The sequence below is a fragment of the Rhinolophus hipposideros genome (genome assembly GCF_964194185.1).
Source record: "Rhinolophus hipposideros genome assembly, chromosome: 10".
NCBI lineage: Eukaryota > Metazoa > Chordata > Mammalia > Chiroptera > Rhinolophidae > Rhinolophus > Rhinolophus hipposideros.
In genome coordinates, this window is record NC_138056.1 from 48,531,399 (window position 1) to 48,554,566 (window position 23,168).

At 51.4% G+C, this 23,168-nt stretch overlaps 1 protein-coding gene across 6 annotated transcripts in view; it reads left to right on the top strand.

Moving 5' to 3' along the window:
* Positions 1-10,269: 10,269 nt before the first annotated feature.
* SLCO2B1 (solute carrier organic anion transporter family member 2B1) overlaps positions 10,270-23,168 on the top strand; it is a 48,114-nt gene continuing 35,215 nt past the window's right edge. For 5 of the 6 annotated variants that reach the window (XM_081063614.1, XM_081063611.1, XM_081063613.1 and 2 more), the window contains exons 1-2: positions 10,277-10,609; positions 23,025-23,155. In XM_081063614.1, the coding sequence (XP_080919740.1) occupies positions 10,594-10,609; positions 23,025-23,155 (147 nt within the window). In that variant the 5' untranslated portion in view covers positions 10,277-10,593. Of the gene's footprint in view, positions 10,610-23,024; positions 23,156-23,168 lie in introns of all 6 variants that reach the window. The other variant, XM_081063610.1, reaches the window with a different exon arrangement.

The following is a 23,168-nucleotide window of genomic DNA, read 5'->3' on the forward strand; positions in this document are numbered from 1 at the left end:
GCTGCTATAGAGTTGAAGGGCTCAGAGGAGGGAACAGAGTGGGCTTGCATCATGGAAGACATCTTTTGGGTAAGGCATGAATTATAAGCCGATGAGGAGAGCGCTCCAGGCCAATATGGCCTGGGCAAAGTCAGGAAGGAGTGAGAAGGCAGGAAGTGTGTTACAGGGCAGACACAAGTGTGTCTGGGATGCAATATAGAGGAAGAGACTGGGAGTCTCAAAAGATGAGGCTAAAGAGTTTGGCAGGAACCAGAGTGAGCAGGGTTTCAAATTCCAGACCAAGAAATAAGAACTTAGCACGAGGACACTGGAGAGCTAGGGCCAGCCTGTAGGCAGAAGACTAACAGTCAGCTGCAAGTTTCAAAACGATCACACCCACTGCCACGTGGAGAACGGATTGAAGTGGGAAAGACCAGAGGCAGGGAGACCAGCCAGAGAACGAGAAGAATAGGGAGAAATAGCAACGATGACGATGGCAGAAGCCACTGCCCTTTACTGAATGCTGACCTGTGCTAGCGACTGTGTGCACGTGGTCACATACTTCATTTCAGGTCACCTGAGCTTTGGTTTTTCTTACCCTTCCTTCAGAGATGAGGAAGCTAAGTAACTAATCCTGCCTTGGTCCCTCCTCCGGGCCAACAGTGAGTTGCTGTTAGAATCCTATCTGTTGCCAAAGCCCACAGCTCGGAACCATCAAAGCTTAGAGAAATCTTTGAGGTAGAATCGTCAGAATTTGATAACTGTATGTGGAAGAGTCCAAAACAATGCTCAGCATTCTGGTTTGGGTGACAAGGCAGGTAGCAGTCATGTTGACCGAGACGGAGAACATGATGGTAGGTGATGAGCAGTGTAGATGGAAGGTTCAGGAGGAAGACCATGAGTTTGGTTTTGGACATATTGCATTTGAGGAGCCCATGGAACACCCAAATGGGGATGGCTGGCAGATATGTATGTCTGGAGCTGAGGGGAGAGAGCTGAGTGGCAGGCCAAGACTAGGAAGGTGTATGCTCTATGAAGCTGGGAGAAAATGTAGAGTGACAAGGACAAAACCTTGGAGGAAACCAGCATGAGACTGAGGTAGGACAAGAAGCGTCTGCAAAAGATGCTGAAAAAAAAAATGTCTAGAGAGTGAAGCAAAGCCAGGAGAGCATGACACAGCACAGAGGAGCTCCAAAGGGCATGTGTGGTGAGCAGCAGTAAAAGCTGCTGATGGGACCAGACAAATGAGAAATGATGCGTGTCCAGGGTCCCCAGCAAGGAAGAGGTCACTGGGGACCTTCGGGGTGAGCAGGTCCAACGGAATGGTGGGCGTGGAAGGTTAGGGGGTACGTGGAGAGAGAGGAGATAACATTTTCAGGATGTTTAGCTGTGAAGAGAAGTGGATAATCGGAGGGCAATGTCAGTGAAGATTTTGTTGTATTTTTAAGTTGGAGGTATTTGAGCAGATTTCCCACCATTTATTGGAGGGAATTAGCCAGTGGAGAGGTTGAGAAGGAAGGAATGGGAGAGGAAGGGATGGTCACCAGAGGAGGAGAAGAGGAACTTTTGAGCCCAAGGTCTAGACTCTTCATGAGTCAGGTGGGAGAGAAGGAGGTTAAAAAAATAAAAAGAGAGTGTGATAAAGGCAAGTTTGCAGATTTAGTGACTCAGGTGCGGGGAGGCGGGGGGGACAAGTCTCACTTAAGACAAGAGTGGTGGGAGGATTCTGTGAAGGTGCTGAGATTGCAGGAGAGTTTATTCTCCACCACATGGGACTGGGAGGCTGTATAATGGTTATGTGCTTAGAGCTTGGTGCCAGACCAATTTGGATTCAAGCCTGGCATTTATGTCTTGGACACTCTGTTTCCTCCTCTGTAAAATGAAGGTTGTTCGTTGAGTAAGTATCTCTTGCGAGCAAGCTCTGTGCTAGTGTGGTGCCGGTTGAGAAGAGGTCAGGGATGCGAGCAGGTGTCATTAGCATTTTCCACTGAGATTGCACAAGCCTCGTCCCTCTCACCTGGGACCACGGGGAAGGTCCATAACATTCACAGTCCAGGTTTCACCCTCCTTCGAGAGTGAGGAGGTCAAGAAATGTCTCTAGGAGGAGGCCTGTACCAGGAACATTTCTGAGCTCAGAACAGAAACCACCCAGCCTTCTGCAGTTCCCACCATAGTGGAGGCCAGCTGCCTGCCCTGGAATGTCCTCAGTGACGCTCTGTGTCGCCCCTACTGCTCCTCACCCTCACCAGCAGGAGGCTCTGACAGACGCAAGAGGCTGGAAAAGGAAAGTGCCAAGGAGGAAAGAAAAGTTATAAATATGTCCACGGAGAGCCTGAGCTGCCTACCAGGCGGTGGGCAGGAGTCCCGTGGAGCTCTGGGGAGAAGAGTCCAGAATCGGCTCACGGTTGGGGCCTCCTGCATGCTCATCACCATCACCTTCCTTTTTGCCACTGGGAGGCAGTGTGGTATCAGCTTCGGGGGACAAATGAAGGTGGGTTCAAATCCCAGCTCCTCCCACTTACCGGCTCCAGATGGACAAGAAATCTCACGTCTCTCTGCCTCTGTTTCCCCTTTGTGAATAGCGGTGACAGTACCAGCGATATCTGCTAGAGTAAGGGTTAGTCAGATACTCCAGGTGGGAGTACCTTACAACCTGAAATGCTGTGACGATTTCCATTGCCATCACTGCCACAGTCACGGAAAGGCCACCCCTGGATGTCTTCCCTCTGAGGTTTTTTACCCTCATCGCTGCTTCAAGGCAGAGGAACTGGCCGATGGGAAGTTCCCTGAGGGTCTGGCCAGCCTGTCCAATGTTCACTGACCCGGGCCATACAGAGAACTAGGATATGACCCTGATCCTGCCCTCATCCATTTTCTTTCTGGAGGAGTCAGGCAATACTTGGGGTGGGAGTAGTGGTGGCTCAGAGGTGGTCCTAGAAGGGCGAGTGCTAATCCTGTGACCAGGGAGGAAGAGCACACATAGCGCCAGACCTGAATGTGCATAGTAGGCTCTGGGCGGAGACCATTGTAGGCGGCACAGCCGGTAAGGCAGGTTACCGGTATGTGATGAGGAGCATCAGATGTTAGGCTAAGAAAGAAACTTGGCTGTGAGGAGCAGGGCTGGATCCTGTCAGATCGGGGTTTGAAAAGATGACTCCAGTAGAATGTGGGTGATCGATTAGGACAGGGAAACGAGTCACAGAAGAGTCAGAAGACTGGGCAAGCATCCAGGAGAAATGAGGAGGGCTGCTGAATACATGGGTGCAGGGGGAGATAGAGGAATGTGAAGGACCAGAGAGTTCCCACACAGGCTGTAGAGAGGGAAGGAGGGAGGGAGTCAGGGATGGGAATGCCCCCAGTGAGGCTTGGAGCTCAAAGCAGGGACCTGGCACGGGCAGTTTCCAGGCCAATGATGAAGTCTTTGCTGAGCCGGAGGTATCTGGGGGACCCCCGGGAACAGGTAGACGTCAGGAGGGAATCTAGGCTGGAGCCAGATCTAGGAGTCACCAGTTGGGGTTCAAGCCCTTCCTGTTGTGGATGGGAAACCTGAGATTTGAGGGGGAAAGTGACATAGCTAAGGTCACTCAGAACAGACCTGGAAACCAGTCAAAGGTACTTAGCTCAGTACTCAACTCTGTACTCAAACCCATGGCTTAGGGACAGGTGGGCTGATGACTGAGAACTCAAACTAGCCCTTTCAGACACTTAAGTGCTATTGCTTAGAATATGAATTCTGGGGCCAGACATCTAGGTACATCCGGGTTCTGCCTCTTACCAGCTGTGTAACCTTGGGCAGGACTCCTAACCTCTCTGTGCCTCAGCTTCCTCACGTCTAAACTGGGGATTATAATGGGTAGTTGGGAACATTAACGGAGATAATACGAATAAAGTACTTACAACAGTGCTTGACATGTAATGAATGTCAGTCATAATCATTGCATCCATTTTATAGTTGAGGAAACTGAAACTTAGAAAAATGAAGTAATTGCCCAACACCACACAGCTAGTTATTGGCAGAGGGGAGACTTAAGTGACTCCAAAAACTAGATTGCTTTGTTTGTGCTGAACTGTCCTCCCTTTTGGCTATTTCTGGAAAATGGGTGATGTTTTTAACTTAAGAGACAGGAGTCCCCAGCCTAAGCACCCTTAGAGGAGATTCTGTGACCCTCTAGGCTCCCTGTCTGGGCTCAGCTCTGATTCTAACACCGTCACAAAGCCTGTTTGCTGAGGAGAGCCACCCCTACCCTCGGCAGAGACTAGGTGTGCTCCCTTTGGGACACCTCAGGCCTGGTCTCTCCCCTCCCCCAGTAGGACACTTCTGTGTTCCACCCAGCGGATCAAAAAAAAAAGGGGGGGCAGGCATTTAAATAAGGACAGTACCATTTGAATAATGAGAGAATTTTAGATATGAATGCCAGAAACAGCAGGAGTGAGCGAATCTAGGAAAAGTGTGTGTAGATTGGAGAGAGTAGGTATGTTTGGGGTAGAACGTGAAAAGGAGAGAATCAATTCTCCTCAAGCAAAACACAAACTGACAACGCTCCAAATAGCAACACTGATGAAAACAAGTTAGCCTGTTCCAGCCCCTCCCGAGAACCTTAGAACAGAGGCAAGCCTGGAGGCGGCCCTGATGCCACGCAGAATTCTCTTTGCCCGTGTGCTTCTCACTGGAACATCTGAGGGGGGCCCGCCTGGTTGAGAAGCAGCTGCCCTCCCTGGTTCTGCTTCCTGCCTTCTCCGTCTTCAGGCTCATAACCACATCAGGAGAGGAGGTAACTCAGATTCCTAGATGAAGCATGAGGCGTGCTCCCCCAGCAGCTGTCCTAAACTCCGCTCAGAAACAGCCCTTGGGTTTCTACAGAAAACCCACACATGCCACTGCACTTCCTTTCCTCAAGAGAATAAGATCACAGTAGTATTTGTTGAGTACCTCCCTACCGGGCACTATTTCAAGCACGTCCATTTATTAGCCCCATCCTACAGAGGAGAAAACAGGCAGAAAGAATTAAGAAACACATGGGTATGGAGTTTCAGTTTGGGAAGATGAAAAAATTCTGCAGAGGGATGGTAGTGATGGTTACACAACAATATGACTGTACTTGATACCCCTGAACAAACAACTAAAATGGTTAATTTGATGTTATGACTATTTTACCACAAACAAACAAGTAAGTAACACAGCTCCCAAGTGGAGCAGCCAGGAGTCGTAGCCACTTAGTCTGGTCCCAAAGCCTTATTCTTGACCACCCATGGTTTCCTCTCACTTGCAAGTGAAGATACTGAACTGGCAGACGACAGAGAGAGACAGAGAGACTGAGGCACTTGACATTCAGCTGAGAAAGATGTGTTTATCCTGAGGGTACTGGAAAGGGGTGCAGGATGGGGGTGCAGGGTTTTCAGCAGGGAGGAGGGGTATGGTCAGATTTAAGAGTGAGAAGTTTTCTTCTGGCTCCCAGGAAGATGGACTGGAGGATGAAGCTAGGGCACAGGCCAGCCAGAGCTGCTGGTGGCCTAGACCAAGGTGGGGACAGCAGGATGGGAAGAAGTGGGCCGGTTTAAGAGACTGGTGAAGTGGAACAGACAGTGTGGAGGGGAGGGAGAGAAAGAGGGAGAACTCTCACCAGGCTCCTTCTGGCCTGTCCATTTCAGGCTCGCTGGTCCTTCCAGCCCCTTTCCCAGACAGGCATCCTGGAGGAAAAGCCTGTGGCACAGGCCTCCTTTCTGGGCCCCAGGGGGCAGTGTTGCAAAATCTTTGGGAGGTTGGGGCCCTTGCTCCAAACTACCTGCAGCCAGAGGCAGTTGCTTGCACCCTCGCCTCCTCTCCCAGCCTTCGTAGCACTCCCTCTCCCATGTTCTCTCCCCCAGGAGCCAAATTATTAATAACCATAATCCCTCATGTCCCACTCTTGACACTTCACAAAAGCTGTGGTTCATCCATTATCTCATGCTGTCCTTCCCAAAAGACAGGATAGAGCAGAATGAAACCTTTCCTTTTATCTCCCCACCACCATTTTATAATAAGGAAACTGAGGACCAGGCAGGAAATGGACCCTGACCAATGCCAGTGTGTTGGTGGCAGAGCCGGGGTTGGGGGCCAGCCAATGCCCAGTCTGGACCCCGTGAGAGGGCACAGCCCTGTAGTACCCATGGGACAACAGCTGCTGACGACGGCCCCCTGCCTGCCTGGTGAACCCCAGTTTTGCCCTTGAGCTCCCTCCTACCTCAGGGGGCCTTCCCTTGTGATTTATTCCCATGGGGTTGTCAGTTAGGTTGTACTGACCTGACACCACCTGAGTCTTCCTCATCTTCTGTTTCCAGAATTACCAGAGTCATCACCATTGCCACCATCCCCACATTAATAATGGCTCGTGTCTGATCCGCTCTCAGAACTTAGCAAGGACTAATCCATCCATCAGCTCATCTGAGCCTTATGACAGCCCTGGGAAGGTATTTCCCAGACAAGGGCACTGAAGATCAGAAAGGCAAGTGACGAGCCTCAGGTCACCCAGCTAGGCCTTGGGGGAGGATACGGTCTCCTGAGAGAGAGAAGCCGTGCACATACCGAGTTGAAGATAGGGTGAGATGATCGGGTTTAGTGCAGGCCTGCAGGAGGTTTCCTGTCATCTCAGTGTTATGGATGAGGAAACTGAGTCTCAGAGCTCTTCTTACTGGGTCAGGATTGAACTGTCTGATGCCCAAGTTCATGCTCTTTTAAGGGCTCAGGGCTGCCACTTTCAGGGAGGGATGCAGAGCTTCTAGCGGGGTATGCATTCTCTCCAGGGGGGGAATGGATGGTGGGAGGTGGTGTCAGTTGGACGTTGGGGAAGGCTGCAGTTGGGGCAAAAGGGCTTCCTGAGGAGGAACCTCCAGGAGAGGTTTAAGGCTGAGTGGGCTGGAGCAGCCAGTGGCTGTGCCTACCTAATCTGCACTTTCCGGACAGGGTTAGGAAATTTGCTGTGTTCTAATCCAGGAGCTATGTCAACAAAGAGGGGTAAACCCTCCGCAGAGAGAGAAATTGAAACCTAAAGAAAGACAGTGACTTCCCCGTGGTCACGACACACACAGCAGAGCCTACCCCTATTCAGGCCTCAGTCTCCCAATCAGAAAAAGGGAAAGGTTGAATTAAATGAGCCCCAAGTTCCTTCCCGCTCTGACCTTCAGAATACCGTGCTGTCCTTGGCTCAGATTCCAGTCCCTACTGTATATTTGACACTTATCCTTGGGCCAGTCACATGGCCTCTTTGAGTGTCAGAGTTCTCATGGGTGAAATAAATATGACATTGCCTTCCTTGGACAGATAAAATGAGCCATGCATGGGAGAATGTCTGCACAGCTTGCGCTCTGACTCCCAGACAGCACCTGGAGGGGTAAGAAAGCCTGAGGCTCTCACTTGTCTGAGCAGCCAAGGGCTTATTTATAGATATCCGCTCCCTGGCTGCCAGGCTAGAGGGAAGTGGGAGTAAAGGTGCTGAGGTGGCACTTTGGAGCCTTTTTCAGGAAGCAGCCTCTGACCACTCTTCCCTCCCCCCTCCCCATCTTCTGGGCATCCTTACAGCCATACTCATAACAGTCCTGAAGGTGAACTGTTTGACCTCACGATCTCCGTTTAACAGACGAGAAGACCAAGACCCAGAGAGGAGAAAGGACTTGCTCTAAGTCCCACTGCAAGGTAGCAACAGAGCTGGGACCAGAATCGAGGTCTTAAGTCTGGAGCCCAGGACTCTTCCCTCATACCCAAACTCAGTTCTATAAAATGAAGTCTCCTATTTTGCCTGGTTTGCAAAAAGGCATTTCCCTGAATGGGTTGGCATAAAGAGAGGAAGAACTTGGGTTCTGCAAACAGCCTGAGGTTTTACCAACAGTTTCAGGCTCAGCACGTGTACACAGGGCTGGGAGAACATCACGGGGCCCTGAAAGCTACAGAGCTCTGCAAGCTGTGCCAGGCTTTGCCAATAACACGGGACTCAAAAAAGGCATCAAGTTTGCAAACTGGGGAGTCTACAGATGGTACTGCAATCCCCACACATCGTGGGGCTCTGTAAAATGCACAGGCCTCAGCAAACACCACTCTGGCAAGCGGCAAAGCTGGGGTGCAAACCAGGTTGTCAAAACTCAAACCTGGGCCACCCAGAATGGGACCTCACTGCAGGATTAGCCCAGGAGCCATCAGAAGACCTGTTTACCTAACTCCCCAAAGCTCCCAGGTACCTGACCCTTGGTCCAAATCCACAGCTGTGTTCAGAAATATTCTTGGACCCAGCTGTATCAGCCTGGTGAGGCTAAAGTGATAAATGAAGACCACTCCTGCCTGAGGTTTCTGTATGTTCCGTACCCTGTGGAATGTTGTGCATTGATAAGATGAACTTAGCCAAGCACGCTAGTCCCAGAACATACCCAGACCAATCCACGTGCAGAACTTCTTCAGCCTCCAGGACCAAGATAGGGGTAACTAGGCTTCCAGAAAGTCTAAAGGGACCTTCCCTCTTACAACCATGCACCTGCAGTTTACAGTCTGGAAGGATGCCCTTCTGCCAATCTCAGGGAGGACACGCAGTGCTGACTTCACTCTACAGGCTTTATAGAGATAGACCCAATTTGGTTTTCTCAGGTAGGATCAGGGTCTCATCTTTCCATCAGTCCAAGCCAACTATTGACCTTTCCCAGTGCAGTGGTCACATGTTCACATTTCTGGTTTCTAAGACTCATTGACGCAACAGGTATCTATTGAGTGCTTACTATGTGCTAGGCCAATCTGTGATTATTTCAAATACCCCTCAACTCTTATTAGCATCCTTATACAGCCACTGGAAGCCAAGTGGGGCTAATGTATATTTCTCTATCACTGCACCTTGAAAGTTGGACTCCAAACCACACATTGCCAGTTCATGTAACGACCCTATTTCCGGAACTCGATCAGGTTTACCTACTACTAGCTGGGTGACCTCTGGGCAGATCCTGAGACTCAACGCCTCATGTGTCACATGAGGGAATAAATTCCTGGCCTATAATGTCAATAAGAGAGCCCGTTGTGGCCACACACATATGTGAAAATACTGAGCAAGCAGGAATAAGCAAAACCAGGTTTTTCTCTCTTGCTGCTCTGTTTTTGTTTTGTTTTATTTTTAATTTGAAGTGTGTTTTTCCAGGACCCATCAGCTCCAAGTCAAGTAGTTGTTTCAATCTAGTTGTGGAGGGCGCAGCTCACAGTGGCCCACGTGGGGATGGAACCGGCAATCTTGTTGTTAAGCGCACTGCGCTCTAACCAACTGAGCTAACCTGACACCCCATTGTTGCTCTGTTCTGAGCCCCACCTCAGCCACTCCCTTCTCTAAGCCCCAGGCCTTCAGAAGCGGCTTCTTTCTAGCTCACTGAACTTCCACAGCAGCCCTGCCAGTGAGGAACAGTGTTCCTTCTTTATAGATGAGGGAACTAATGCTCAGAGGTGCAGAAACTTACCTCAGGCCACTTGCCCAGTGAATGATAGGGCTAAGAGGGGACCCAGGTCTTCCTGGCTCCAAGGCCTCCATCTTCGGTCCTTAGTCCAGGGAACTCTGGGAATTTCCTGTTTGCCTTCTGCTCCCCACCCCACTCCCACTGAGATGGCCGTACTTTATGGAGCTGCTACCGCGAGTCCTTCCCAGGCTGGTCATTGTGATTCCCAGTGGACAGAGTCCCTCCTTGCTGTGGGTCCTTGGATTCATAGAGGAGATGGGGGTTCAGTGAGAGGGGATAAGAGCTTGAGGAGGACAGGGGTTCAGTGAAGGAGGAGAGTGGGAGAACAAGGCTTTCTATGGTGCTCATGGAAGATGACAGAAGTTCTGTGACGGGAACAAGAGCTTCATGGCGCAGGGGGCTCAGATTGAGAATGGGAGCACAGTGAGAAGACTAGAGAATCAGGGCTGAATGGCTCTGGGGTTTGGGACGCTCCCTTTGACCCCACCTCTCTGCTGCAATCGTGTTTCCCTGACAATAAGACTTAGCCGGACAATTAGTTCTAATGCGTCTTTTGGAGCAAACATTAATATAAGACCCGGTCTCATATTGTAGGAAAATAAGACCAAGTCTTATATTATTTCTTGCTCCAAAAGATGCATTAGAGGTGATGGTCCAGCTAGGTCTTACTTTCAGGGAAACAGGGTAACAGAGTGGGAGAAAATATCCAAGGGAAATGCTGAGGCAAGAAAGAACACAGGCTGAGGAGAGGCAAGACGGTAGTAGCCTCCTCCCATCAGAGGGGCTGAACTAAACAAACCCAGCCTCCCACACAACTGGCCCTGGACTGCCTCAGCCAGAAATCAGAGGAATTCAGAGAGCAAGAGACAGAGAGAGTCAGTGAGCCAGGACACGGGTAGGACGCCAGGGCAGAGAGACAGAAGGAACACGTGGCTTGGAGAGTGGGGTCAAGTGTGAGCAGGACTTCCTAACTCCTACCTGGAAAGAGGTAGCTGCCGCACAGTGTGGCCCAAGAGGCATCAGCGCGCTGCCTGGCGTCCCCACGTTAGTGCATCCCTGCTGTCTCCTGGACTACCTGATAAGGGCTCCCTTCCTCCCTCCTGCTACGCTCTGGTCCTGGGATTTGAACTAGGGGCTGGAACTCACCGCTCCCCAGGAGTCATGGGACCCAGGATAGGTAAGTCCAGATAAAGGAAGGAAGGGGCATTGGGAGGGAGTCTGGGGGCCACATTTCCAGTGTATAGGGTAAGGCTGTGGAGCCAAAGTGGGTGTGGCGGGGGTGGGGTGGGGGGTCTCATGGTGCCCTACACAGAGCCAGGTTCACGGCTGGACCTAGTTAAAGTGCGTTGAATGGATGAGTGAATGGCGGGAGGGGCAGGAAAGGATTCTGTTTACTCAGCTGGAGGCAGGGAACCTAACCTAACCTCCCTGATGAGATATAGAGACCAACAGGGCAATGGAAAGTCAGCCCGCCCACCTCACACCAGTCATTCACGGAGCCCTGTTTCCCATCCCTGAAGCAGCGAAAGACTGAGACACACGTAGGAGAGAAAAACAGAGGGAGAAGTGTAGTCAGAGCCAGAGCAAGTCCAAAGAAATGCAGGAGTCGAAGGCCCAGGTAGAAGGACCGAGGCAGGGAGAGGACAAAGACCAACAGGTGTCTGGCTGCGGAGCAGGCGGGGAGAAGGCCAGCCCTTGAGGGAGGCCTGCAGAAGAGACGAGGAGAAATAACGAGAAGCAGAGAGAGTGAGCAAAAGAGAAAACTAAACAGAGGCAGGTACAACAAGACAGACAGACCTGCAGACAGAGAATCAGATTGGCACAGGAGAGAAGGGGATTCAGAGAGAGAGAGACCTGCAGAGACCTATGTGCGCCGGCTGGGGGTTAGGGAGCAGGCTAGAGGGAAGCTGCCTGTCCTGGAGTGTGGCTGAAGCACCCTGTGGAGAGGGTGTTGGTTTTGAACAGAGAGCCCAGCTGAGCATTTCTTGGGCAGGCAGAGGGAAATGGAAGAAACAAAGGGTCTTAAGAGAGGATGGCCCTCCGGGCAGGACACCGTGCTGTGATTACCTCGGACCCCCCCCCCCACCCCACAGCTGTCTGTCCTCCTCTGGCTGTGTTAGCCTCACACCCACTCAGGCAAGGCTGGACTTGCTTCCTGCAGTGCAGCAGTGAGGGCTTTGTGGCCCTGGCAGGCAGACGTGCCTGTGTTGCAGCCATGACTTGGGGACCGACGCATGGCAGGAAGGGTGGGGGTGGACGCTTCCTCTGGGGGCCTCACAGGAGAGATGACAATGAAGTCAGATTTGGATGGCTTGGTTTGGAGATGGGCCACTGACAAACCAATTTCCCAATCACCTGGTGCACTATGGGATTGGAGGTTGGTGATCCTAAGGGTATGGGAAGAAACTAGAGACTTTGGCTGCACTGCGCCTGCCTCACCCCCACCCCTATTGTTATTCTTATCCCTGCAAGGCTCAGTTCTGGAATATTCTCTAGCTCTGCCACCCCATCACCCCCACCACCTACATACATGCAGCAGGAGGCTGACCCCAGCATCTGCCCACTTAGCCACCAGAAGCCACATCTGGCCGCTCTTCCTGAGCCCCAACCTGAGCTGTGGCCAGGCTTCCCCAGGTTCTCTTTCTAGTCTGAGGAATGTGGGGATGCAGGTGGGGCAGGATACAGAGCCTGGAGCCTGGGAAGAGACTCAGTCCCAGCTCACTGGAGAGTGAGGGGCCAGCTGTCCCAGCCAGGAGCAGACACAAGAGAGAAAGGAGACAGCCTCAGATCTGGCTCTCAGCTGAGCCCACCACCAGCTCACCACATGTCCTTAGGCAACAGGCATAGCTTCCTTGTCTGCGGAGGACGGGCTGGAGGAAATAAACTAAGACCAGACCCATTTTGTAATTCAGAAAAGACATTGTCCCACCTCTGCACCTTTGCTCAGCTTATCTCCCAGGAAAGTCCCTGCCCACATCCCATTCTGGTGAAATTAGCCGTTTTCCAATTCCTCCAACCACCAACTCTTCCAAGGAAGCCTTCCAGACTGCTTCTCCTAGCTAACACAAACCTCTCTCCCATGTACTATTTGACCCTCTCTTTGTGGTTCATCCTTCCTTGTCCCTGGTGTTGTTTCTATTGCTCTCTCGAGCTCTTCTGGGTTCAAATGTGAGCCGAGAGAGACTGGGCTGCCTCTCCAGACTGGGAGTTCCCTGGGGGTGGAGCCTGATTTGATCCATTCTTGAGGCCCCAGAACTCAGCAAATGTGGGGCAAAGGTGGGTATTGGGAAAGGCTCAATTCTAAGCTGTCTTCCTTTCTCTCTGTGCCCCCATCCTCCCATGACTTTCCTTCCCTCCCTTCCACCTTTTTTGAAAGCCTGCTCTAATTAATGGGAGACTGGAGACTCATGATATGGAGTGAGGTGGGGGTCCAACAGGGCCCTTAGGGAGTAAGTGTAGGCACAGAGAGGTGAACTAGGACGAGTGGTTACAGGAGGCAGTGGCCTGGGCCAATGGCACTTATAACTGAGCCTCAGGCTCTGGGTTTTAGGCCTAAGGAAACCAGCCTGGATTCTCTGCAAGCTCAGAGCTCACGCTCCACCCATGCCCTCACCACTGTACTTAGGGTCATCTTGGGTCTAGGTGAGAAGCTGGGGCCAGAACTGGGAACAGAAAGTCCCAGCATAGGGTCTCTGACCCGGCTTGGAAACCACCAGAAAGTGGTTGGCCCCATCCTTCACCCCACATAGATCTCCAAGAAGCAACAGCTGGGAGGCCTGCAACAGCTGGACCTCAAACACGATATTATCCTTTCAACAGACCGCTCAAGGGTCCTTTTAAGAGGAATTTCCCGAATATTATAGCCAAGCCCAAAGCCTAGAGACTCCGCTTCCTGCCATTGACGCTGCCTTCTGAAGAAGCCCAGCCTGGCCACCCTGGGACTTGGAGAACTCAGCACCGCCACTCCCTGCCTTAAGCTCCCTTTACAGCCCCCCGCCCCAGCCTGTTTTCTCCCTCATTCAGTTCATCTCAATTCAACGACCCTGTTTTAGAGCTGGGCCAGGCCTTGAAAGATGATAAGTGGTTTGCTGAGAGGATGGATACTCCAGGCTGAGTACAGCATGTGCAAATGCTGAGAGGTGAGAAAAAAACACGATGCATCTCCCGGGGCCACAGAATATGTTCAGTAAGTGTGGGTAGATGAGACAAAGTGGCTCCCAGTGGCCTTGACCCCCTAGAGGCTGAGGCATCTACTCACGAGTGGCAGATAGGTGGGAGGGAGGAGAGGCTGACCGCTGCTCAGGACCACAGTATAAACCAGCAGGGCATGTTTGCGTGAGACGCTTCTCTCACTTCTAGAGAAGGAAACTGAGAGACTTAGAGAGGCTCCAAAGGCTGCCTAAGGTCACACAGCTACAAAGCGGCAGAACAAATATTTGAATCCAAGGTCTCTGACCCAGAGGGTTTTAGCAAAGACCTGACATGGTCCATCAGGGCACAGGACCGGTCAGCTTCTGCCCAGGACCATTCACTGCCGAATCAGATAACAGGGGACATAAATAATGCAGGGGAGTGACCAGCTCTGGTTGAGGGAACTGGCCAAGGTGGAGGATTCTGTGGAGGAAGAGGCCTGGGCCGCAGGAGGAAGGCTGGGGGGCCAGCAGGCCGAGGGAACCCCGGCAATCTAGGAGGTGGGAAGGGCTCAGGCAAAGGGTGGCAACGATGAGGCCGGCTTCTTCCCACCCCAGCCCCTCCAGAGAGAGATATGTGCCCTCGTGATAAAGGATGTATTGCCCAGTATCTGCTTCTGGGAATATTTCCGTTTGGAGGCTCAGGCGATGGGTGTGTTAGTGCTGGAGCTTTGTGGATTTTCCAGAATATCTTGGCTCCTTTGTGACAGTACATCCCCACCCCACACTCTTGGCATCTGAACACAGTTCCAGGACGGTTCTTCCTTTCGCTCTGTTCTCCTCAGATAGGGTATGTGGTTGGAGCTTCTCAGGCTCACTGGGCAAGTGTGCCCACCTGTGGCTTCTGTTACCTTCTTTCCACACATGCCTCCTAGGCTTCCAGAGGTCTGGCTTGAAGTTATACCCTCTCATGAGCTTTTCTGGAGCCCACAGCCTTGCAGGGATCCCCCCCTGGGTGCGCCCCTGCCACCCCAGTCTCACCACGTCTAAGGCTGCAATCATCACCGCCCCACAATCCCGGCCCTCAGTGGTGGTACACCCAGATGGAAAGCTGAGCCTTTCCCCTGCCTCCAGGACTCCTCGGCCTCCTGCACTCCCCACAGCTGCTTTGCCACCAAGCCCTTGTCCAGTGCACCTCCTCACCATTGTGCATCTGCTCATCACTCCAGCTGCCCCTGCTGGGCCAAGTCTCATGCCCACGTGCTCCCCGGGACCCCACTCCTGACTTCTCCCTGCTTCCCGCTTGCAGCCTCACCTCGCCACTCTTCTCCCACCGGCATAGAGGTCTTCCCAGGAGGTCAAAGCAGACCTCCTCACCAGGCTCAGGACAAGGTCCAGCCTTTTTGCTTGACCCCTCCAACCGCTCCAGCCTCACCTCCCCGTCTTGACCCCAGAGGTCCAGCCTTGCCAGACTATTTGTTCCCTAAGCCGTCATTGCACTTTCATATTTCTGCCCTTCTCTCTAATGTTTCTTCCTCCAGGAAGTCTTCCAGAACTTTCCAACCTAGGCTAGGGCCTCTATGTTATGTTTCTAAAGCCGTGAAACTCCTTGTGTCCTGTCAGTGATTCTGGGTTAGATGTCTGCTGTGCCCCCGCCCCCACGCATACATGCACACACTGGGAGCTCCCCAAGGGCAGGGACTGGGGCTTCTTGCCTCTGTGTCCCCAGTGGCCTGCTTCAGGGAGCTGTCAGTGTGTGTGGAATGAATTTTTATTCTCTTAAACCAGCAGAGACCAGCTCTGTCCCCGCCATGGTGACCTTAGGCAAATCATGGCCCTCTCTGGCCCTGTTTCCTCACCCTTCAAAGGGTTAACCCAGCTCAGCTTTCTGTCCAATGGATTCCGCAGAACCAGTGTTGCTATGTGATCACAGACAGGGAACCACCCAGGCAGGTAAAGAGGGTCCATAGAGCAAGCTAGGCGGGTACCCCCAAAGAGGCTCCAACAGGGCAAACTGCCATGTGCAGGCCCCGCAGCCTGGACAAGCTGAGTGTTGCCAAATGTGAGTGCAGGCCCAGTGTTGCCAGATCTGCTAATCTTCCAAGAAAAAAACAAACATCTGGAGTTTTATGTGAAATTGTCTGATTTTTAAATGCTGGCAACTAACGTAAAAATACTCAGCGAGCCTGTATTACGCAAGCTCTCAAAAAATGTCTAGTAGTTAGATGTGCCCCCAGGCAGGACTGCTGTGCCTTGCACAACTCCAGAGGGCGCCATTCCCCTCATGCTGCACAGCCCATACAGCTGCACACGGGCCAGGGCCTCCCCGGGGGAACCTCTGCCTTATAGTCTGTCTCTGCCCATTCCTTTGATGGACCTGGTAACGTGTGTGTGGTGAGTAGGTGGGAGGCCTTTCCTTGTTTTGCACAGGAAAATTATTAGGAAAAAAACCCGAAAGCTCTTGGGATGCAGCTAGTGGGGCTGGGGTGAGGAGGGAAGAGAAGGGACAGCAGAGGGACAGCATCCAGAGGGGTCTGTGTGTCTTCAGAGATCAGGAGGAGGTGAGAGACAATGTCAGGGCTGAGTCTCTTACAGGAAGGAAAATAAGTTATTCTGAGGCCTGATGGCCAGACCTGGAAATAGACTCCCTGGTGAGTCTGGGGTAAAGACTGACAAAACTGGCACTTGTGAAGCATCTTGGAGTTGACAAAGGACGTTATCCTGTGTGACCCTCACACAGGCTTGAGCGGCAAGGCACTTATCCTATTTCACAGAGGCTCAGGAGAGGTCTAATTGCTGGCCCAAGGCCACACCAGGTCTAAGTTGTCCTACATCTTGCTCTCTCTGCTGAGAGGCAGGCTGGAACATTCTGGAGAGAAAGTGTCACTGCCTTGTGCCCCCTTGATCCAAGACCTTCTCCTCTGTCCTCAGGATGTGAGAACTCTCAGCATGTCTCAGCATCCCCCTCCTGGAGGTTCAAATCTGGGCCTTCGTATGAGTCCCAGATTCCTACCATACCCAGGTCCCCTGGACTGGGGCCCACATGCACTTCTCACCACATTTCTCTTTCCAGCCTTGCCCTGACGGTGCTCTCTGAGGCCCTCAGAAGAGGGTGTCGACTGACTAATGAACTGACTGACTAAGTGACTAGCTACAAAATCAGCTGGTAGAATGGCAGACTGTTCCCACACAACCACCTTTGATCACTCTCACGAGGGAAGCCAGGATGAGATAAGAAATGGCTACATGGGGATTATTTTTGCATTCGTTCTAAGGTCATCATTACAGCCATCTTGTGGTTGTTGGGGGCTCAGGAGTCAGACAGATCTGGGTTCCAGTCCAGGCTTTTCCATTTACCAGCTCCAGGATCCTGGATAAATCACCTCTCCTCTCTGTGCCTCAGTTTCTTCATCTGTATTATGGAGTCACAGTAGCCAGCTCAAAGGGTTGCTGGAGGATGGGTGAGTGTGCCCAGCCCAGTCCAACCCAGCCCAGGCCAGCATAGTGTTGCTGGATTATGGTAACCCCTGGGGCAGGCTCCTTCACCTGGGCCACTTCCTGTAGGCGGGTTGGGGTCTCCCAGCCCCCCACCTTCCCAGCCCTTGAGGTTGAACTTTCTCTGATTCTCAGGTTCTGAGAGTGATGATGCTCCTTGCTGTCACAGACAAGTATGGAGGCTGGCGGGGTGTTTGTGCCAGGACAGAGAGCTGACAGAAAGACTGGCCGCCTGGCTGAGAAGAAAACAAAGTTCATTGAACGTTTGCTATGCGCCGTGTCTGTACTGGCTCCCCACTCATTACTGACACAACCTGTTGATAGGACGAAGTGCATTGTTTACCAGATAAGGAAGGGCACCACTTCGCAAAGCTTTGGCAGTGTCTCAGATTAGGAGGAAAGGTCAGCATTTGTTGAGAATTGGAAATTGGTTTTAAGGCTGTCCTTGCTCCAGCGCGAGCAGGGAGGTGGGTGAGGGGAGTTTGACTAGGATTGGGTAAGAGTCATGATCCGGGATTTGTAGTCCAGGATTTGTAGGTGGAAACAGCAAGGTAAGGATTTTGAGGGGAGAGGTTCAAAGAATTTGAGGGTACACACTCTGTTGACGGTTTCCTTTGAAAAGACGATCGGTCTTTCAGGAAGTTCCTGTACCAAAGTGGTCAAGCTATCGGTTTGGTCTGGTCAGTCTGGGGAGAGTAAGACAGAAAAACGCTAATGAAGACAGTGGAATGTCAAAGTCAAGTTCATGTGGACGGTAAGATGTGGTTTTGCGCTTTTAGTGTCCAGGCTGACTGTGGGGTAGGAGGGCCTGTCCCCAGGGGACACTGTCTGCAATGGGAAGTAGGGGTCCTTATGCCTGCACTGCAGATGAGGAGGCCACAGGGTCGCTGGTCCAAGCCCACGCAGCAGGATTGCCACTGGGGATTCAAACCTGGGTGGCTGCCTCCGAAGCTAGTGAGTGTGCATGGAGGGAAGGGGTCTAGGTCCTCAGGTCTTGTGGTTGACTTGGCTGCAAGGGGGAGAGCTAATCCTGAGATGGTGTGAACTTGGGGGAGCCAGGTATGTGTGGAAAGGAATGGGTCAGGTGGGCCTTGTGGTCTCGGAGACGGTGAAGGTTATCAGGAAAGAGGAGGGCAGTGGTCCTCAGTGGGGCCTGCTGTGTGCCAGACATGGGCCAGGCGCCTGTAATACCTTAGCTCCTTGGGGCAGATGCTGTATCCTCACCTCACAGATGAGGAAACAGGCTCAGAAAGATGAAGGAGCTTATCTAGGCTCACATAGCCAGCCAGTGGCGATGGGGCTGGGGTTCAGACCCAGGTCTGAGGACTTGGAAATCTGCCTGGAATTCACTGTTAGCAACTGGGAGTTGGTGGAGGAGGCAGGATCTCAAGCCTTTCCAGCAAAGAGCAGGTGGAAAGGGCAGCCCCCAGTCTCAGGCTGTTCTCTGAAACCTTGGCCCTCATCACCTTGGACTCAGTTGGTGTGAAGAATGCCAATTCCTGCCCATGGAAGGGGTAGCTGGAGGCAGACCCTCTGCCCTGAGCATCTCTGAAGTCTGCCTGAACTGGCAAATAAGGTCTCTGGCTGACAGAGTTTCAGGACGACAATCTGACCAGCTCGCTGAGCAGCTGCAGGCAGGTAGTGGGCTGACAGCCCAAACAGACAAGTCTCCTGAAAGACAAGCTAGACCCATGGCTTGTCGGCTGATGGACATTAGTGTGCCTATGTGAATACCCGACATCTAACCCACTGACAGGCTTACAGACCCCTTGTTTGTCAACTTTGGGGCTGTGGGCTCCAACACTTGGAAACACCTGGCCTACCTGGGGCCCCAAAATTTGTTTACCTGGGAGAGAAAGGAGCTGGGATTTTTTTTTGGGGGGGGGGCTTGGCTCCCTGCCTCTCCCCTCATTCCTCTAGGCAACCCCAGCCCAGCCCAGGTTCACTCCCACAGCTGCCCACCTCCTACCAGCGCTGGCCCCTGCCGGTCTTCACAGAATGGGAAGGGCCGCAGAGACATCACATAAGGACACACAGTCCTGGATGCAGGGCCCTCCTTCTAAGGGGAGTTCTCTCCTCTATCAGGGAGTTGGACTATTTGCTGGCAGCCTCTCAAAAAGCCTCAGGAAGGGCTCAGAGGACAACCTGACTGGCCAGCCCCATTCATTGACCGACTGACATCCCAACGCACTGACTGATGGCTGCTCTTAGAACCCAGGGGGTCAGGGCCAGTGCTTCCCTCTTCTGCTCAGAGCTCAGGCTGTGGACTGGACCATAGGGACGTGGAAGTTCTGAGCTGGTCCATTAACCTTCTCTTCCTCTCCCTCATCCATCCCCTGCGTTTTTTTCAGAGTTGGGGCTCCAGGTCAGTGACTTCTGCCCTCCGAGCCTCAGCACTAGCCCCATTGCCTGGCTGGCCAGGCCCCTTGGTTGGTGGGTTCTGCTGCCTTCCAGGTGGCCTGGCTAGGCTTGGTTGGGCTAAGACAGAAAAGAGCACTGTGCTTCTTCCCCTCAGCAAACCTGTACAAGGGGCATCAAGTAACGTTGGGGTTAACACCTGCGCTTGAGTCCTTGCACCAATGTCAACCAGCAGACCTAGTTACCTCTGAGCCTTGGCACCCTCATCAGAGGTGTAGAGACAATGAAAGCACCAAAAACATGGAGTTCTGTAGAGCGTGCACCTCGGCAGAGAGCGTGACCGGTCTCTGCTGGTGAGAGAAACTAGAGCCTACAAATGGTCCCATCATCTCCTCTGGGTATCTGCTTGGACCCTCCTCACCTCCTCTTCTCCTTCAGTTGACCTCTGCAGGGTGCCCCCTACTCTTCACTAAGCCAACCCCTAATCTCTTCCCTGTCAGGTGTCACTTTTGTTTCAATAACTCCTTTTTCCTCTGAGTATTTATGTCCCCCAAAGGGGTTCCTCCCCAGCCAACACACTTTCATTTCCTCAGTCAACTCCTCTAGGTTTTCTTTTTTTTAAAGTTTATTGGGGTGACAGTTGTTAGTAAAGTTACATAGATTTCAGGTGTAGAATTCTGTAATACATCATCTATAAATCACATTGTGTGTTCACCACCCAGAGTCAGTTCTCTTTCCATCACCATGTATTAGACCCCGTTTACCCTCTTCTAGAGTCCCCCTCCCCCCTTACCCTCTGGTAGCTCCTAAACTATTGTCTGTGTCTATGAGTTTTTGTTCCTTCATTTGTTTGTCTTGTTCTTTTGTTGTTTTCAGTTTTATATACCACATATCAGTGAAATCATATGGTTCTCTACTTTTTCTGTCTGACTTATTTTGCTTAGCATTATAATCTCAAGATCCATCCATATTGTCACAAATGGTCCTATTTCATCTTCACTTATTGCCGAATAGTATTCCATTGTGTATATATACCACAACTTCTTTATCCATTCATCTATCGAAGGACATTTTGGTTGTTTCCATGTCTTGGCCATCGTAAATAAAGCTGCAATGAACATTGGAGCACACATGTCTTTACGGATAAATGTTTTCAGATTTTTTGGGTAGATACCCAGGAGAGGGATTGCTGGGTCATATGATAATTCTATTCTTAATTTTTTGAGGAAACTCCACACAGCCTTCCTTAACAGCTGCACCAGTCTGCATTCCCACCAACAGTGTATGAGGGTTCCTTTTTCTCCACAGCCTCTCCAACACTTGTTACTATTTGTCTTGTTGATGATAGCCATTCTGACTGGGGTGAGGTGATATCTCATTGTGGTTTTTATTTGCATTTCTCTGATGATTAGTGATGTTGAGCATTTTTTCATATGTCTATTTGCCATTTGTATGTTTTCTTTGGAGAAATGTCTCTTCAGGTCCTCTGCCCATTTTTCAATTGGGTTATTTGTTTTTTTGTTGTTGAGTTTTATGAGTTCTTTGTGTATTTTGGATATTAGCCCCTTATCGGAGGCACTGTTTGCAAAAATCTTCCTCTCGCTGTTTAAACAGACATTTCTCCAAAGAAGATATACAAATGGCCAAAAACCACATGAAAAGATGCTCAACATCATTAGTCATTAGGGAAATGCAAATCAAAACCACAATGAGGTATCATTTCACACCCACGAGGATGGCTTTAATAAAAAAGACAGACAACAATAAATATCAGTAAGAATGCAGGGAAACTAGAACCATCATACTTTGTTGGCAGGAGCATAAAAGGGTACAGCCACTTGGGAAAACAGTTTGGCAGTTAGATCCTCAGAAAGTTAAACAGAGTTACCATATGACCCGGGAATTCCACTCCTGGCGATATACCCAAGAGAATTGAGAACGTATGTCTCTCTAAAAATTTGTACGTGAATGTTCACAGTACCTGAGTCAACTGAAATGTCTCTCAGTGGATGACTGAATAAACAAAATGTGATACGTACCCACAGAGTGGAATATTATTCAGCCATCAAAAGGAATGAAGTACTGATGTACGATATATCACGATGAACCTTGAAACACTACACTAAGTGAGAGAAACCAGTCACAAAAGACCACATGCTTTAGGATTTCATTTGTGTGAATTTATACGAAACATCTGGAATAGTCCAGAGAGCTAGAAAATGGAATCGTGGTCGGCAGGAGCTGGGGGAGGGAGGAATGGGGGAATGACTGCTACCAGGGATGGGATCTCTTATTGGGGTAAAGAAAATGCCCTGGAATTAGGTAGCGGTGATGGTGTGTAACTTTGGACCATACTAAAAACCACTGAAGAATTGTGTACTTTAAAAGGGTGGATCTTATGGTATGTGAATTATATCTCAATTAAAAAAGAATTCCTCAGGTTTCCAGGTACCTAGGGTGAGGAGCACCGAACCTCTGCTTATGGCAGTTCCAGGCCTGTGTAGCCCTCTCCTGAGTTTGCCTTCCAGGTCTGGAAATGGAGAGTCCCCAGCCCCCAATCTGGTCAGAGGTGTCCTCAGGTCAGTGCTCAGCCTCCAAAAGGAGCTTGTTGAATGAGAGGAAACTCCTGCCAGGTTAAGAGGCCTATGAAACAATGGAGGAGGCTTCCGCAGGAAGTGGGGCCCCAGGCGGCGGGCAAGGCCTGGGCTGTCAGGAGGCACAGGTGGTTTCCATCTAAGGGGAGGGGTGGGGTCCCGCAAGGCTGGACTTCCAGCTCCTCGCTGAGATTAAACGTCAGGAGACAGTAGGAGATACCTTTGAAGGGGCTCAGCTTTCCTCTCACTGCAGTGGGTGGGATAGTGACATGGCTCCCATGACGGCCATGGGAGAAAACTGACATGCGTAAAGGGGTCAGGGGCCAGGTTGTACACATTTCTGCCTCCTGAGTCATCCCCCCACTTGGGGCCTCAGTTTACTGTCTCAGGGATGGGGGTAAATGGGATGACCTCTGAGGGCCCTGTCTGCACCAATCAGCAACATGGTGTGATGTGGGATTTGGAGATCGGGCTGGTGAGCTTTGTAATTACACACAGAGTGATGCCTTATGGGGATGTTGGTATCTGTTCCAAACTACCTCTAGGAAAAGCCTTTATACCCTGACCAGGGACCAAGCCTTGACCCTGCATGCGGCCCCAGATGTCTGATCCTAAGCAAGACAGACCCAGACCAAGACTCAGCCTCCAGGAGCACTGATGTCTCACAGCTGTAAGCCCAAGGGAGGCTGACACTGTGTGTCCCTACCACTGGGGCCACTGCTCAAAGGTTGTGTGACAGGGTCAGCAGCTTCTCCCTAGGAGGCAGGTTTACACTGGGAACGGAATGAAGGGGTAAAATCGGTGGCCCTAGTCAGGATCTGGCCAGTGTGGGCACAAGGAGCATGCACGCACCCTCTTTTCGGAAGGGCCCTTCCAGCACGTGGGACTCAGAAAGGCTGAAGGTACTTAGACTCTCAGATTCTCACCAACCCCTGAAACACCATGGACTATCTGGGTCAGGGTCATTCTCTGGGGTTCTATCTCCACTCTCACCCCCTGGCTATCTATCCCACAGGGCCAGTGGGTGAAGAGCCCCAGATGCCAGACAAAGACACCATGGCCATGACGGGCACAGAAGACACACCTGGAGGCAAAGCCAGCCCCGACTCTCAGGACTTGCAGCCAAGTGTGTTCCACAGCATCAAGGTACCTCTTGGGG